The sequence below is a fragment of the Helianthus annuus genome, chromosome 15 (assembly GCF_002127325.2).
Source record: "Helianthus annuus cultivar XRQ/B chromosome 15, HanXRQr2.0-SUNRISE, whole genome shotgun sequence".
Lineage (NCBI taxonomy): Eukaryota > Viridiplantae > Streptophyta > Magnoliopsida > Asterales > Asteraceae > Helianthus > Helianthus annuus.
The window spans coordinates 137565461-137582811 of NC_035447.2; the positions used below are offsets into that span (position 1 = coordinate 137565461).

A 17351-nucleotide genomic window follows, 5' to 3' on the forward strand; every position below is an offset into this window, starting at 1 on the left:
TGTTTCAACACTATCTTTCGGTCAACAACAGTTATGTTTCGACACCAACAGTTATATTTCGATTCACAGTCATCCTTCGACACATTACCTATCTTTCGACAATGCCAGTTATCCTTCAACTACAATAGTTATCTTTCGGTTCAACAGGTATCTTTCGGTCAACTGTTATCCTATTTTACCTCCTATCAATTAACACGTTTTCAGCCAATCCATCTAACATGCCATCGATTAAACAAGCACATTTCAATTGTTTCTCAAGAACCCTAATCGAAATCAACAGGAACAATATTCTCAAAACCTTGAATAAACATATAGACTTAACAACATGAAGCCGATTAACACCTATTCACATTACAGCCGATATATATATATATATATATATATATATATATATATATATATATATATATATATATATATATATATATATTCGTGCGTCCGGTTCTAAGTTAAGATCATAACATCATCGATTCGTGATACTTAAATCGGTCAGCATATCAGTTTCATCAAAATATACAAACGCCACAACATCAATTACTCATGTATGTCTACGCACTTTAATCGGTTAGCATGCACAGATCCATATCCGATCATATATCCCGCCCGGATCACAATATTACACACAATTATGATTGTATAATTACTAACTTATCACATATATCATACACACGCTTAACCCAAGTGTCCTCAACCGTTTTGATCATGTCCATAGTCGGTTAATTTCATCATAAAATGGCACAAGTATTATTTCCAATCATGTTAACCTATTAGCACATGTTCACATAGAATCAATAGCAAATATTAAACAAACAGAGGTACACTAACCGGTGATGATGATGGCTTCGATTGAGGTTCTGTTATTGCCGTCGCACACACACAAATGGGACTAGGGTTTTTAGAAGTTAACTTATCCCTCATGTATTCACGTATATATAACAACAGACAGGATTGGGCCAAGCCCTTTGGAAAGACTGGGCCGAACGATATGATCGAAGGATCGAAGGGTCGAAGGATAGGCCTTAGATCGAAGGACCTAGAGTCGAAGGGTTAGATCCCTGTTCGAAGGATCTTATGTTTCGAAGTTGCACTCCAGTCGAAAGATCTCATCCTTCGGTCGAAAGGTATGGTTAAGTATAGGGTCGAAAGGTATGGTTAACGCGCTTAATAATAAGTTTGCAACGTAAACCCACTAATACAATACTCTTTTAAGACTCCAAGAATATGTAAATACAACAAAAAGAGTCGTGGAATAGGATAATACTAATCTCGGAAATTTGGGTTGTCACATCATCCCCAACTTGAAAGAAATTTCGTCCCGAAATTTGGCAAGTAGGTACGAGAGAGTGAAGTGACGATTCAAGATTGTGGCGGATTTTCCTCAGGTGTTACATCATCCCCAACTTGAAGAGGAATTTCGTCCCGAAATTCACCAGTGATAACCATGGTTGGTTCAACCTCTTGAACCATGGAGGATATTAAAGTTTCAACAGGTTCTTACATTCCTATGTAAACTCCAGTCCACGTATTGAGGTTTAACAAATCCACACAACTTATGCTAGCGAACCTTGACTCCTTAGCCCGTGTTTTCGATAGGTTCCCTGATAAATACAACTGTTCTGATGACTTCAGACTCCGACAAGGGTATCATAAGGGTTTCATCAGACAACACGGTCTTACATCTATGGCGTACATACCATTACAACAGTTATCCCACTCCATCAATTAGTCTGGGTTTGTGAGCCATGCCACCGTTTCATTCTAGTAGTTCGGATGTTCCCACGCGTCGAAAGCTACGATTAACATGTTTACTATAGCGTACCGCACCCTCCTAGGGTGATACTTTCGGTTATGACACGTTCGTCCACAACGAACTCCCAAAGTTTCTTATGCTTATCAGTTTCCCTAACAGTTACGCGTTGCCATCAAACAATTTCCGATCTAACAATCTTCCAGAGTTTTGAGCTCAAATCCTGGTTTTGCGATTAGGTTATCATCCACCTTAATTCAACAAGGAGATTAGCGTTACTGTCCAAGCGATGCCTCAACCCAGGCTATATGCATACTAATACGGTAACTGCTGCTGTAGAACTCACCCAAAGGTAAGCGTCCTTCCAGTTCTACCACAGTTAACCCTACACATGCTCACAGCATGTCCTCGTGTGCAAGGATGGTTCGTTTACTCTGATCGTTTGCCCCACGGTGATACGAAATGTCCATGCCTAGACGTAAGCCGAGGATATCGTGTATTGCCTGTCATAAATCAGGTATAGCTCCAATATCAGAAGTAATAGAAGTTGGCACCTCATGCACGAAGAACATCCACTGCTTGTGAGGACTCGCTAGTTTTCTTGATTGTAAGAGAGTGTGCTGGTTTCGTGAGGCAATATACGATCACCAGGTGACATCGGTTCCGTTCTGAGTTTTAAGTAAACCAATGACAATCTTATGGTGTTCGTTCTCGTTTCCATATGGGTGTTTCTGGTTACTGTCAAACAAGTAGGTTTCCGGTGTTCCACCTTGACTTTCGCACATGTCCAACATCGTTCATATGTAGTGTTATGGGGCCTTCATGCCCGGTTATTCATGCGAGACTTAAAATCCTAATATCCCCTATCAAGTCCAGACTACCGGAACATCGGAGTCGGTGTGCTTCGCTCAGTATAAGTTCCATACGGTTGCTGTATAGTGGGATCCACATTCGTTCCATGAGGTAGCGAATGTCGTCCGCCCTGCCAATAGTTGCTTCTCCATGCCTTGCATGAACCCATCTTGTGAATTCTCTTCCAACAGGTCTTCACTTCGAACAAGGTGAGTCTGGTCTGGTGTGTCAGAGTGGATAGCGTACTGCAAGATCGTGCACGTTCAGGTCTCACGGTCGTAATCCTCCAAAAGTTCCATCCAGCGTTCTCATCAACTGATAAAGCTTCTTTCGTGGCCAGGGTACACGGGAGGCCCTTGTGATCGGTCTAAGTAACGCGTTCGGTACCGCCCAAGTAATGCCTCCAAATGAATCCATAGGCCACGATTTCTACCACCGGTCGTGTGTCGTGCTGTTTTTTCTTTGTAACTCCATTACGTGAGTCGTCACTCTCTTGTGTTGCGTCGGCGTGTAGCTGGGACTCCGATTCAAACATGATGATATACCACTGTTTTACCCACACCCTCGGGTATAACGATGCTCAGCGCTTTGCAGGGTTAAGATTCGAATGTTGGAAAGGCGTCCTCCTGTTCTGTCTTTCGCAATCACGTCACTCGGCTGTACTAGAGAGATCTAGGTTACGTGACCTCCGGAATCCTTGCGATTAACCTGCGGTAACATCAAGCGGGACCAGGTAATCGTTGTATCCTCGGGGAATTCTTCAGTGAGACTCCGTTTCCAACCAAAACGGGTCTTAGCGAGATCCACGTGCATCCCTGTTTCGTTGATTATACGACCCACCAAAGACACCTCTCGAATCCAAAAGTTATATTTATCTAGACTTCGTGCGGTATGGCTCCTCTCTCAGGGGCTCTTCTAATAAAATGCAAGAATGCCTGTGATGTCCTTTTTCTCTTGGGAAGGATTCGGAACTTCATCGAATAACATGGTTGGTCCACATGATACGTAAAGTTGCGGGTGTGATGACCACCCCAAAGGTCATGGGATACAAAGTCGCATGGCTGAATTGCGTCCTATGTGTCGCTTTAATAATCTTTTTCCCCCTGGACTTTCATCTGATAAAGCTCGCCCTTGCAACTAGTCGACGGGTCGTCAATACACGGTCATAGCAAACGGTTCCTTGACTGTCGCCTTGACGAGTTCCCGATAATCAGTACACACACCAAAAGGCCCATCTTCCCGGATATATCTGGGGCTTTCCAACGCGAAGAATAGGTCTGACGACCTCCTTGCCGAACAGTCCTCATAGTGGCTTACACTGCTCTTGCACCCATCCTGATGCAAGACAGTAAGAGTACGAGTATTCGGAGCTTCCTCTGATCGTGAGATCAACGAGTTTCTGACTAATAGTTGTGGTGATATGTCTAAAAGTTCTTCGAGTTGTACATTGAGATTAGTCACGACAATTGATAGATCCTCGTTCTTATCGCCCTTTGTCTGATTATTAGAGTTAGTTGCTACTACAGTGAGGTCATCCCTTCACAGACGCTTTCTGGGCTGTCATTACCGACACGATGCAAATCTTCTCACCACTCCGGTACTTCAATGCATAAAGTGACGCTAAATTTCTTCACACAGGGTGCGTCTGAGTGATTTGTCTAGTTAATGAACCATTACTGACTACTATCTCGTAACCACCCAGGATAGTAGGAGTGAGACCGGTGTCGCATGTCTGTCTCCCGTAAGGTCGAGTTTGTGTCCTAACTAACATGTGCGGTCGCAGTTGACTCGCCATCAGCCGGTTCCATAACATGTTTGGTTTTGCGAATCATCAGGGTTAAATAGTATTAGGGCGAAGCGATTTACTACCCATCCGAGCCACCATGTTGTTATTGTCCTATCGTTGCCCACATCAAGCCTAACTCCCCTTCCATGAGCACCACTACCGGTGTAATTGTTACAATCACGCGGGTTCCTCCCGTACCGTCATCGCTCTCTTAGTCGTGGTCGTTTTGAATTGTCAACGTCCAATACATGCCGAAGGCACCTTCATTTCCATACAGTAGGCTACTATTACAAGTACCTGGGTGTCACGAATACTGTTGCTCTAATGTTGGTGTTTTGGAGCCGAACGCCACGTTCTTTCACCACAATGTCCCTCTCTTCACACTTCGTGCCGAGTTCCAAGGTACTACTCGTTGTGTTGGAATTTACACATCCCACATTAAGATCTGTTGTCATTGCTAAAGTCCAGATTGGTTTGTAACAGTTGACCCCCACGAGTCGCTGTCCAGTGTTAAAAACTTAGATTGAAGTCAGTTCGCTGGTGTTCGTTGCTGGTAATCGGGGTCGTCCAACTACTGAAGTCGGTAGGATACTACACTCATCCTTTTGTCCATCATTCCAGCAAGCGATTCGAATTATTCCCAGTGTGTTTCAAGAGTGTTGCAAAAGTGATCGCACTCCGAGGTTTAGAGCGTTAGTGTGTTGGGTCCAAACAAATGAAGATAAGTGAGGAAGGTAATAACCATTCATTCGACGCTACCACATCCAACTCAGGGACGTTCGCACAAGCACCTAGCATTCTACACAGTTTGCTAGGCGTTCTGATGAGTGTTCAGGCAATGTTTGTTAACATCGAGGTTCGTAAATGTTTGATGAGAAGTGAAAAGTTCGTGTTTCAAAAAGTTTGTGTTCATGTAAGAGTCACTCACTGCTATGCCTCCTATAGGCTGTTGTGTGTCACATTAATCAAATAATAGAAGTGAAAAGCCGTGTACACAATATGGGGGTAAGGATGCTTGGTACATTCCGTACCAGCTTGATAGGCTGCTAAAGCCTCAGCCACGCGGGTGTTGATTAGGTCGGTCAACTCAGCCTGAGTCATGGTGATGTTGCCACGTCCGTGTCCTCGTCCACTCATGTTTCTATAGTTGGGAATAAACCGATTTAGGAGTCGAAACGAGATGGGAGTCAAGTATCATACTGATATTTACGTACTACCAAGTTCACACATAGTAGGGCAGAACCCTCCTCACGCTCGATAAGTCTCACTGGGACTTGCATGCACCCCGCGTTATTATTAAGTGTGCACCCATAATAATAAGGCAATTTGCATGCTTATCTCAGTGCTTCTTAGCTCGCGCTCAAAGTTTCCCCCGTTAAAACAACACAACAGATGATATCACAGGTCTATGACTCGCATGAGTCGATGTGTGGGGTCACGCTATCAAGTCACTATGGTGCTAATTGTTTCAGTTCATATACGTTGTGAGTGTGTGACTGTTAAACAAGTAATGTATAAGGTGAGAGAGAAGCGAACCTTGCAATCTGGAGCTGAGTGTCATGATCGATTTTCGAAGTTGTTCGGTTATAGTCTGGTTTTATAAAACGTTTTAAAACCTAGTTCACTATGACCAGTGGCTCTGATACCAACTGTAACACCCCCAAAAATTCACCTGAGGAAACTCCGCGAGGCGTGTCACGCATCAGAGTTCGAGCCACCAATCACATTGAACCAACGATAAATATTAAAATAAGTCATGACACTATTTTACCAAAATAAGTTGCCAACATAATATTGATTCTCAAAAGTTGTGTAGCGGAAGCATGTAATAAGTTGTTTAGCAATTGTTTCGTAAGAACGCTTACAACCTAATGTATTAAATGTATTTTAATCCAAGAGCCTCGATCCATGACCACTCCAGCACTCCCAGATAGCAAGCTTCCCAATTCCAAGATACCTAACGACCTGCGAGCATGTAACACGTGTATCAGACAAAGCTGGCGAGTTCACAGTTTTAGAAAATGTTTATTACCCGTTGTGTGAAAAACCGTTCAATAACCAATGCAAGTAATATTGTTAATATCTCATTTCCGAACAATGACGGCTCCTGAAATACACGACTGCCCTTCCCACGTACTCCTATCTAGTACTGGGCCAGACTGGGTCATTAGTTCACCTCCGTCCTCTACAGGCACGGGGTGAGGGTGCCAAACCTAAGTAGCGCTACTAACTAATACCCGATGAAGGACTTACAAAAGATGATAGGTGAGAATATTAACCAATATACTCGTTTTTACCCAAAGACTCATCCCCCCCCCATGGGATACCCACTGACTGTCCCCAACCACTGGGACGCATGCTCGAATGTAGTGAACTCACCTTGGTTTGCTCGGTAGAATTATTTACTCGTTTCACAACAGTGATTTACCAAGCCCTATGACAGTTACACATAACAATCAGTTGCATACAAGCACAACACGTATCATTTCACATTTAGTCATCAGCTAGTGTACACGAATACAATGTTAACACCCCAATATCTTTCGGTTCACACTTTCATTCGACACCTCAGTTATGTTTCGACACTATCTTTCGTTTCACATTTATCCTTCGACACATCAGTTATCAATCGGTTAACAGTTATGTTTCAATACTATCTTTCGGTCAACAACAGTTATGTTTCAACACTATCTTTCGGTCAACAACAGTTATGTTTCGACACCAACAGTTATATTTCGATTCACAGTCATCCTTCGACACATTACCTATCTTTCGACAATGCCAGTTATCCTTCAACTACAATAGTTATCTTTCGGTTCAACAGGTATCTTTCGGTCAACTGTTATCCTATTTTACCTCCTATCAATTAACACGTTTTCAGCCAATCCATCTAACATGCCATCGATTAAACAAGCACATTTCAATTGTTTCTCAAGAACCCTAATCGAAATCAACAGGAACAATATTCTCAAAACCTTGAATAAACATATAGACTTAACAACATGAAGCCGATTAACACCTATTCACATTACAGCCGATATATATATATATATATATATATATATATATATATATATATATATATATATATATATATATATATATATATATATATATATATATATATATATATATATATATATATATATATATATATATATATATATATATATATATTCGTGCGTCCGGTTCTAAGTTAAGATCATAACATCATCGATTCGTGATACTTAAATCGGTCAGCATATCAGTTTCATCAAAATATACAAACGCCACAACATTAATTACTCATGTATGTCTACGCACTTTAATCGGTTAGCATGCACAGATCCATATCCGATCATATATCCCGCCCGGATCACAATATTACACACAATTATGATTGTATAATTACTAACTTATCACATATATCATACACACGCTTAACCCAAGTGTCCTCAATCGTTTTGATCATGTCCATAGTCGGTTAATTTCATCATCAAATGGCACAAGTATTATTTCCAATCATGTTAACCTATTAGCACATGTTCACATAGAATCAATAGCAAATATTAAACAAACAGAGGTACACTAACCGGTGATGATGATGGCTTCGATTGAGGTTCTGTTATTGCCGTCGCACACACACAAATGGGACTAGGGTTTTTAGAAGTTAACTTATCCCTCATGTATTCACGTATATATAACAACAGACAGGATTGGGCCAAGCCCTTTGGAAAGACTGGGCCGAACGATATGATCGAAGGATCGAAGGGTCGAAGGATAGGCCTTAGATCGAAGGACCTAGAGTCGAAGGGTTAGATCCCTGTTCGAAGGATCTTATGTTTCGAAGTTGCACTCCAGTCGAAAGATCTCATCCTTCGGTCGAAAGGTATGGTTAAGTATAGGGTCGAAAGGTATGGTTAACGCGCTTAATAATAAGTTTGCAACGTAAACCCACTAATACAATACTCTTTTAAGACTCCAAGAATATGTAAATACAACAAAAAGAGTCGTGGAATAGGATAATACTAATCTCGGAAATTTGGGTTGTCACAATAATGCCATGGCAATCTGCCCATTCTCTGCTGAACATTTAGTAATCTGCATATTTGGCTTATGACTACACCTTAATATTGACATTAATGAGGTTACTTTCACCAGTCCTAAAAGTTCTCCTAAAGGTTCTGAACTGGATATAGCAGCTTTTCTTGTTGTAGTGAGGCTTTCAACTTCATCTGCAGATCAATAACATATTAGTATTTTATGCTATATACCAAAAAAATAATAATTTCTGTAATATAGGAAATGGATAAGCCCCTTCAACAGGGATTCGTTTTATGGCCAAAGTTGTAGGTTAGCATAGGGGTTGGAGAGGATCTTTTACAGGTATAGGGACCAAACAACTTATCTTGACCCTTTATGCGAACCCTACCCCAACTATTGTAAACCAAATATGTAGAACCATCATCAGATTTGCAAGTAGGTCAGTTAAACAGTTAAACATACAGTTAAAAATAGAGTTTAGGTTTTATTCTAATATAATCGGGAAGTAACCTAGTGCTTGTATTCAGTAGGAACACAAACGAGCCGAGCCCGATTCAAGCTTTGTTTCTAAAGCTCGAATTCTGGCCCGTAAGTAATTTTTCAAGTTCGAGCTTGCTCGTTTTTTATTTATAAAACTAATTCATATTAATGATAAATTTATAATTATTATTTTAAATATAATTAAGTTATTTTTTAATTCTGTAAATAATAATAATTATTATTATTATTTAAATATATAATATGTAATATATTAATGAAAAATTATCTAAATTGTGGGCTCGTTTAGGCTGTGAGCTGGCTCAAGCTCGATAAACAAAGCTCGGGCTCGTTTACTAAACGAGCTTCTTTTTACGCTTGAGCTCGTTTAAACTCGACCCGCTTGCACCCCTACTTGTATTATATAAAACTTGCTATTGTTAGACACAACATTTGTCTAATTTAATGTGGCATCGTCAATATCATCACCTGCATTTAAAGTTAATGTAAACAAAATACATATAGGGTGGAGACAAGAGTGATAAAACTTAATTTCTAGTGCCATAGTAAATATAAATATTACCTGTTGTAGTACATGGTAATAAGACTTAACATGATCATGTATCCATTGATCTAATATTAATGCACCTTTCTTTGTAGCTTTAACCAGCTTCTCCGTTTTGTTCTTACTTGTATCTTTTTCCTGTTCAATCCCCAATGCCACCATAATATTATAAAAAAAGTTCACAAAACATGTAATTTAAAGTCTATTAGGGGAGGGGGTGGTCACTAATGATAGAATTCTATCACTCCCAATATCCAATCAACTCATGCCATGTCATTACCCAATATTTTATCACTAGTGATAGAAATGTAGTGGGGATGGTCACTAGTGATAGAATTCCATCACTCACAAATTTTTTTAATTTTTTATTTTAAATTAGAAATTAACAATAAAACACTAAAATTGTAAATTTCATTAAAATTAAAACATACTACTTCAATTTAACATACTAGAAATATTTTAGACTACAATTTAAAAAAAAAAAAAAACCTACTCCTCATCCGAATCATAAAACTCCAAACATAGAGAACCTACTAGTTCGATTAAATCGTATCTCAACCGAAAGTGAGTTTCTTCATTCCGCAATTCTTATTGGATATTTTGTGGAACTTGAACTTGTGTAGGAGGATCCGGCACCCAATCCAGGGATATTGCACGTCCGTCTTCATTGATTATCATATCGGCATGAAACTTGGTTTGCCCCTCGCATCGTAACGTTCTTGAAACCATTCCTTGCTTGCTTCGATGTCTCCAACAATCTTTAAAAATAATTCTTTGGGTAAACGAAACCGATCTCTAAACGTTTCGGCATTGTAGAGCGGATTTTCCACAAAATAATCGTTCATCAACACTTCGTTGGTACGTATACGATCACGGTCTACCATCTTCTTCTTTGGGCGGGACGACTCGGCATCAAGTTCGTTATACACCGACATAAAATATTTTAGCGTCTCATTGTCGGAAGAAAACTCGGTATCGCTATCGCTAGACATCGGAAACGTCGAATCCGTAGGGAATTCCATTTGAGAAAGATATAGATTGTGTGAAATGGGTTTAAAATGGTTTAAAGATGTAGATTGGTGTGTGTAAAATGGTTTAAAATGGAGATATAAATAGATAAAAGGGTTTAAAGGTTTTTTTATTGAATATTACCGTTATTCAACGGTCAAAAACAAGTAACGGTCGAAATTTTCCAACTTTTCAACGCGTTTCATATATCACACGTTATATATGGAGAGGCGGCGGTGTTCATGGTGGTTTAACGAGTGACGGGGGATCCATCACGGACCGCCCCGCCTGCCCTTAGTTTATTCATGTAATACAATAAATACCACGTTTGTCGTTTGCCCTCCCTCAAATACCAACCTTGGTTCAAAAAGCACAAAGCGCTTCGAGGCATTTACACACCTTCTCATTAAATCCATCATATTTCCAACACCAATACAAAAACTCCAATTAGTTTCACCAATTTGTCTGCTTTACATTCTCCTTAAATCATCAATAGCCATGTTTTTCAAAGACCCACATTTGAAATCCCTATTGACGTTGGATCTCAAATCGGCAATGGAACAAGCTGTAGATAATACCGTCGCCGTCTCTCTGGAGAATGATCTCCGGTCGTCGAACTCTGTACCGTTCTGCAACAGAGCTGATGTATCCCCTTTGCTCGCACATTCATCAAATCTCCATCTGCACATCGAACAATCAAATTCGAAAACCCTTAATTAAAGGTAAAAGAGAAGTGTCAGAATAACATTGTAAATAATATCAAATATCTTTTGGAGTTAGGTACCATCTTATATCCCTAATTGCAAAGATTCCAATGCAAGCTTCCCCATTCACCATCCACTAGTCTGAAAGAACACAAAATATATGGTAATTTGACAAATTAAACACATAGCACTACAGTTGTTTAGTAAACCTATTTAGCATTCTTATACATGATAACCATGAAACGGAACTTGATCCTCCATTTGGCGCATAATATCGAACCCTAAGCAGGATCTAGTTCTCACAAACCACAAGATTATCTAGTAGTTTGATAAAACTACTATGGAAGTTCATATCTACAAATAAATAAATAATAATTCACTTAAAATAGCATTAGTAGAAGCTAATCGTCATCTCTGTAATTGCTTAACAAAATTAGAAAACATAAAAACACAACTAAAGCAGATGAATCAGTGTAAAGAATGAGTTTCGTACCAGAAGTTGAACCAACGGTGCTAATGAGAGTCTTGTTGCCACACTAAAGAAATCACAGGTTAACCTAATGTCTGATCGTTCCGAGCTAAAATCGCTATTCCGCGCCCATCTTCTTTATACGTAGATCTTGATTTCAACCCTATGTGGTACAACACAGAATCTTAGATCAAGATCAAATTGAGTTTTTGTTTGAGTAAATCCAAAATAGAACTTGCCTCATTCAAGTGTCATGGTGAAATGTTATCAGAAAATCCAAACGTAAGTGCGGAAATTGGGTATTGAAAAACCTAGATCTGCACTAAATATGAGAGCACGAGAGAGAGACTGGATTTGAGTTTTGAAATGGGGGTAGCGTTTGCTGTTTGAATGGGGAATTCAAAATCAAAGCTGACTTTGTCAAAAGCCCGCCCAAGTAAAAAATTAGATGAAAGATTTGGACACCGAAGAGTATTGTGAATAGTGAGGTTGTTCCTAATGCATGTATGTATGTTTAAACTACTAACTAATTATCCAAATTATTAGGATTTGACTAAGGATTAGGAATAAGAATGTAACTGTTACGAAGGATTAAAATGTAATTAGTGTTTAATGACTAACTTACCCTTATTTTAGGATGTACATTATGTATTAAAACAAAAAAAAAATCCTATTTTTTGTGTATCTTGAAATACCCGTCCCTCATGCATTATAATATAGTATATAGTTATAGATAGTATAGATTACCAAGTACGTGGGCTTTAATCACTTGTACCCTAAGGCACCATCTACTTGTACCTTTTAATCCGCACGTCAATAGTGACCAAGACAACTATCAAAACGTCGACAAAAATTAGTAGGTCGTCACGGTAACTTTGGATTTTTTTAAAACATTATAGTTTATAAGATATAGCAAGAATAATTATATTAGGGGGGGAAATGTAACTAATTATTCATAATTTTGTTAAAACCCAGGGATTTTAGTGTGATAAGTTTAGTGGCTAAAAAATAAATAGTATTTAAAAGACCAAATTACCCTAATTTTAGGGGTCTATCTGTAAATAAAGGAGGGAAAAAGTTCTTATTTTTTTGGTATCTTAAAATACCCCTCCCTCATGAATTATAATATAGTATAGAACTATAGATAAGTCAAAAGTACTCAATATTCCAACAAAGTTTTTTAAATAAAAGGGTACAATAGGTTTATGTCATTGGATTTTACCAAAATATCGGACTTTTTAAATTGAAAAATCAATTTTGAAGATTTTGTAAACCGGTTTTACGGTTTAAACCGATATAACCGGATTTACCGACGGTTTGTGTCACACCCCCAAAATCCACCTGCGGAGTATCACCGCTTGGGAGCGTGACTGACCAGGATCAAGCCACCAATCATATAGAACAATATATATAGTAAAAGTAATTGCCATTAAACCAAACCAAATCCATATGAAAGGTGTTCCAAAGGCAACATAAGTGAGATAGGTTCGCGAATAGTGCGATGACAGAAGAGTGTAAGCACATAGATGTTCTCAAGCAATAACAAGTAATGAGCAGTGTAATCTAAGCATACTACGAGCAAAGTTCTATGCGATTCTAGCATGTAGGCAATAAATATAAACCTTATTACCTAGGATGTTGAGTCTTGCACGTGGAGCGAAGCGTCGTTGTGGATCGTTGAGAGCACTGTACTGGTTATAGTCTGGTTTTAATAAAAACGTTTTTCCCATATTAAAACCAAGTTCTCTATAACCAATGGCTCTGATACCAATTTGTCACACCCCCAAAATCCACCTGCGGAGTATCACCGCTTGGGAGCGTGACTGACCAGGATCAAGCCACCAATCATATAGAACAATATATATAGTAAAAGTAATTGCCATTAAACCAAACCAAATCCATATGAAAGGTGTTCCAAAACATAAGTAAGTTATCATTGTTTAGCGGAAGCGTATAAATAGAACCCATCATAATGAAGTATCAAATGTCATAAGTGTTTAACAAGACAATCACGATCCAAGCCCACAACGACCAGCTCCTCCCTGTGCAAGCTCCATGTATCTAACGACCTGCAAGGCATGTAACAGAGGATCAACAACTAGTTGAGCGAGTTCACAGAAAGTAAGTGCGTAATAGTATATTCGTTTATAACATGTGGCTCTACTGGGCCGATAGTACGTTCTATTGGTGGGGGCTTCCCATGTTGTATAACCACTAGACTATTCATAACCACATGTGTTCTACATATCCCGAGAACAGTAATACGTACAAGTTTACGTAGGTTTTACGTAAGTATCCTTCACAACCGAGGATAGGGGTACGTGGGGGTTTACGTAGGTTTTACGTAAGTGCCTGACACAACCGAGGCAGTAGTGAGTATAATTTCACGTAGGTTTTACGTGAGTATCCTTCACAACCGAGGATAGCGAGTAGCATAAGTATACGTAGGTTTTACGTATGTGTCCTGCACAACCGAGGACGATGGTATGGTAGTCTAGTAACAGTGAATGTATGAATCTATTCAACCTTATTTCTTCAATCCCATTCCCAAACCCTGGGAATCCCATGCCTTAGTAAGGGTGTGAACTCACCTTGGTTTGCTCGGTATGTTATTGCTTCTAGAGTTAAATAAATGTCTAAGTCCGTTACACAAGACCTAGGCACATTGCACATGATTCGATATAAGTGTTTGAAATCAATTAGGGTTTACAAGTCTTGGTGTTCAATCGACTGTGTGTGATAATTGATTACATACTGATCTGACATGGTTTGCACATAAATACAGTAATATACAACAATTACAGCAACATATGGTATCATATCATGCAGAACAGAAAACAGTACATGCTGTGATTGTATCATGCAGTATACAGATAGTAAACTCAGATTATAATGGCATTAACACAAGTCATATTAAGCATCATTGCAACGAAATTCGGACTAGAGCATGTCTTTCAAGAAGGTCGGACTCATAATACAAGATAACACATTCAGGCAAGGCTCAACAAAGAAAATCGGACAACCCATGAGTCACTAAAACTCGGACAGGGGTTACTCCCACAAAAACTCAGACAATCATGCTTCATGTCCAAAAAGTCGGACCTATAGCCATTAAAAAAAAAGTCGGACCCATGGCCACTCTTTACAAAGTTCGGACTAGGGGGGGTGAGGATCATAAAGTCGGACAAGGCTTTAAAGCCAAAAACTCGGACCATACATGATGTTAAAACTCGGACCCTCTTAAACAATTAAAACCCAGACCCATACATTTCATTCAAAGAAGGTCGGACTCCATTGTAATTCACAAAGGTCGGACTTCACATGTTTTAAAACTCGGACCCCCTATGCTTGATACAAAACTCGGACAAGGAAGCATAAGAAAATTCGGACAACCTTGCATCAACCAAAAGTCGGACCACTTATCTTAATGAGAGTTCGGACTATGGTAATATCTAAAGAAAGTCGGACTAATGTGGTATCATTTTTAAAAGTCGGACAGCTTCATGTATTGATTCCAAAGTTACTATCAATCATGCGAATGGAACAGTTACGTTATTTGTTTTCACAATCTGAAACCCTAACTCATACAGTTCACAGCAGAAATCAAATCAACAGTTAACATTTCTAACATACCATGAATCTAAATCATCATGCAATTGATTGTATGACTAATCAACATCATTATCACAATAATCAGGATCCAAACAATAATCACAGAATATCATATAAGAACTAGGGTTTTCATAAAACACACAATCAAGAATCAGGGATTGATAACAATCAAATAATCAACAAACCATTACCTTGTATTGATTCTAGAGAAAGTGTGGAATCAAAGTGATTAAGAACTTGTGATGATGATGATCGATTTCCAGAGAGGACCAGAGAGAATGAAATTACGTGCTATGTTTTGTGTGCAAATGATTAGTGAAAAGGGATTAGGGTTAAGAATCTCTAGGATTTCACTAATTACCCTCTACCTCCCAAAGTATCATATTTTACACATGTACACCATCTCATAACAATTTCATAGTTTCACCACCAAGTTCATATATTTGCCAAGTCTTTCACAATTAATAAACAACCATGCACAATACGATTCATTGCATCAAAACGTATATAATTCCATGGCAACCAATTGTGCAAATAAACAACTAAACAATAAATGAACGTGCAATAAATGCGAAATAGGAAATCTTGGAAATTCGAGTTGTCACAGTTTGAGACCTTACGTCGTCTTTTCATTTTACCGGTCTTATATACCGGGGTTGTGTCTAGTATTACCGGCTGGTTTATACCGGTATTTAAAACATTGTAAATTCCCAATAACCCAGTTTTTTAATACACTGAGCTAGACCCTTTTTTTTTGAAGTCTGTGTGCAATAATACAAAAAAAAAACAAACATTTTTCTTAAATAAAACTAAGTTAGGTGGATTTATGTTATAACAAAATACACATGGGTGACTTTTGGGTTGTTCTCTCCTTAGCTAACTTTGTCGATTCTTGACTACTAATGAGTTTTGCCTGTAATGCTGTACTAGACCAGGTTAATTAGGTTTCATTTTATTTCACTTTTCACCAATTCACCAACCAACCAAAACAATCTTTAATAGGTGTGTATAATTTCTTGGAGATGGCGGACTTCTACGGAAGAGATGTTCTCGGTTAAACAAGCTAGAAAAGACCTCGAAGATGCCAAATGGGCCGATGTGCCGAATGATCCGGAGCTTGTTTGGAATAGTTGGGCTACGCCTAAAGGTAATCTTCTTCTTTGGAGGGCCCTTATCGGTAGAATCGCATCTAGGGAGGGGTTGGCTCGCATAGGGGTTTCGGTGGCTGACGTCGGGTGTCCCCGTTGTGGGCTCGAAGTAGAAAGCCAAGATCATATTTTTTGTAACTGCTTGTGGACTAGATGTATTTGGTGGAATGTTTTGGCCTGGACCCGTATTCGATTTCCGGAGGATTGTTCGTCACTTTTGGATTTTGTGAGGAATGTTAAAGAGAGTCCGGGAAGTAGCGTATGGAAGCGTTTAGTGTATACTATTCTCATAGCCACAATTTGGAGAATATGGAGTGCGAGAAATGCGATGGTCTTTGAAGGGTTTTTTATCCCTATTATGAAGACGGTGGAGTTGATAAAGGAAGACTCTTTCCTTTGGATCTGTAATAGAGCAAAGATCAAGAAGCCGGTTTGGGAGAAATGGGTAATTTTTGATGTGTTAGACATTATGCAATTCGTTGTGTTTCCTTTCTTGTTTTTGCTTGTTCTGTGTTTTCTCCCAGTTTCTAGTTTCTTGCTGACTCTTTATATTTATATATAAAGTGATTTGCCATTAAAAAAAATAGGTGTGTATAATTGTAGATCAGATAAGGTTTGTAGATAAAAAATATAATCTAATGAAAATTACCTTTTCAAAACAAAGTCTGTAAGACCATGTGTAGTGGTAAGATGTTATAATGCCCCCATCATGGGGCATTATCCGACACGTGGCATCCTAGTCAGCGTTGGGGCATTATAGCAAAAGTGGCGTAGTGGGGCATTATGCCAATAACCCCCATTCAATCATTTCACGATTATTTTTTTTAACTTAAATACTTCATTAAATTAAAAAAAAAATACAATACTAGAAAAAAAAACATCCGATTAAATTAAAAAAAAACACTAGTTTTCATCTTCGCTTTCTTCACCCTCGCCAACTTCGTCTTCCTCGTCCTCCGT

The 17351-nt window shown here is 38.9% G+C and overlaps 1 protein-coding gene and 1 long non-coding RNA gene across 2 annotated transcripts; one reads left to right on the top strand and one right to left on the bottom strand.

Moving 5' to 3' along the window:
- Positions 1-10814: 10814 nt before the first annotated feature.
- On the bottom strand, positions 10815-12052 carry LOC118487181. The gene is made up of 3 exons (XR_004880677.1): positions 11656-12052; positions 11243-11303; positions 10815-11139 (listed from the first exon to the last, which is right to left on the bottom strand). It is a non-coding gene; the product is annotated as an uncharacterized LOC118487181 (long non-coding RNA).
- Positions 12053-16287: 4235 nt separating this feature from the next.
- LOC110914363 lies at positions 16288-16953 on the top strand. Its single transcript, XM_035984474.1, has one exon. The coding sequence runs from the start codon at positions 16288-16290 to the stop codon at positions 16951-16953; it is 666 nt and encodes a 221-aa protein (XP_035840367.1).
- The last annotated feature ends 398 nt before the right edge of the window (positions 16954-17351 follow it).

What these genes read in the sequence shown, in the direction of transcription:
- LOC110914363 (XM_035984474.1), top strand. Translation starts at nt 16,288, where the DNA reads ATGTTCTCGGTTAAACAAGCTAGAAAAGACCTCGAAGATGCCAAATGG.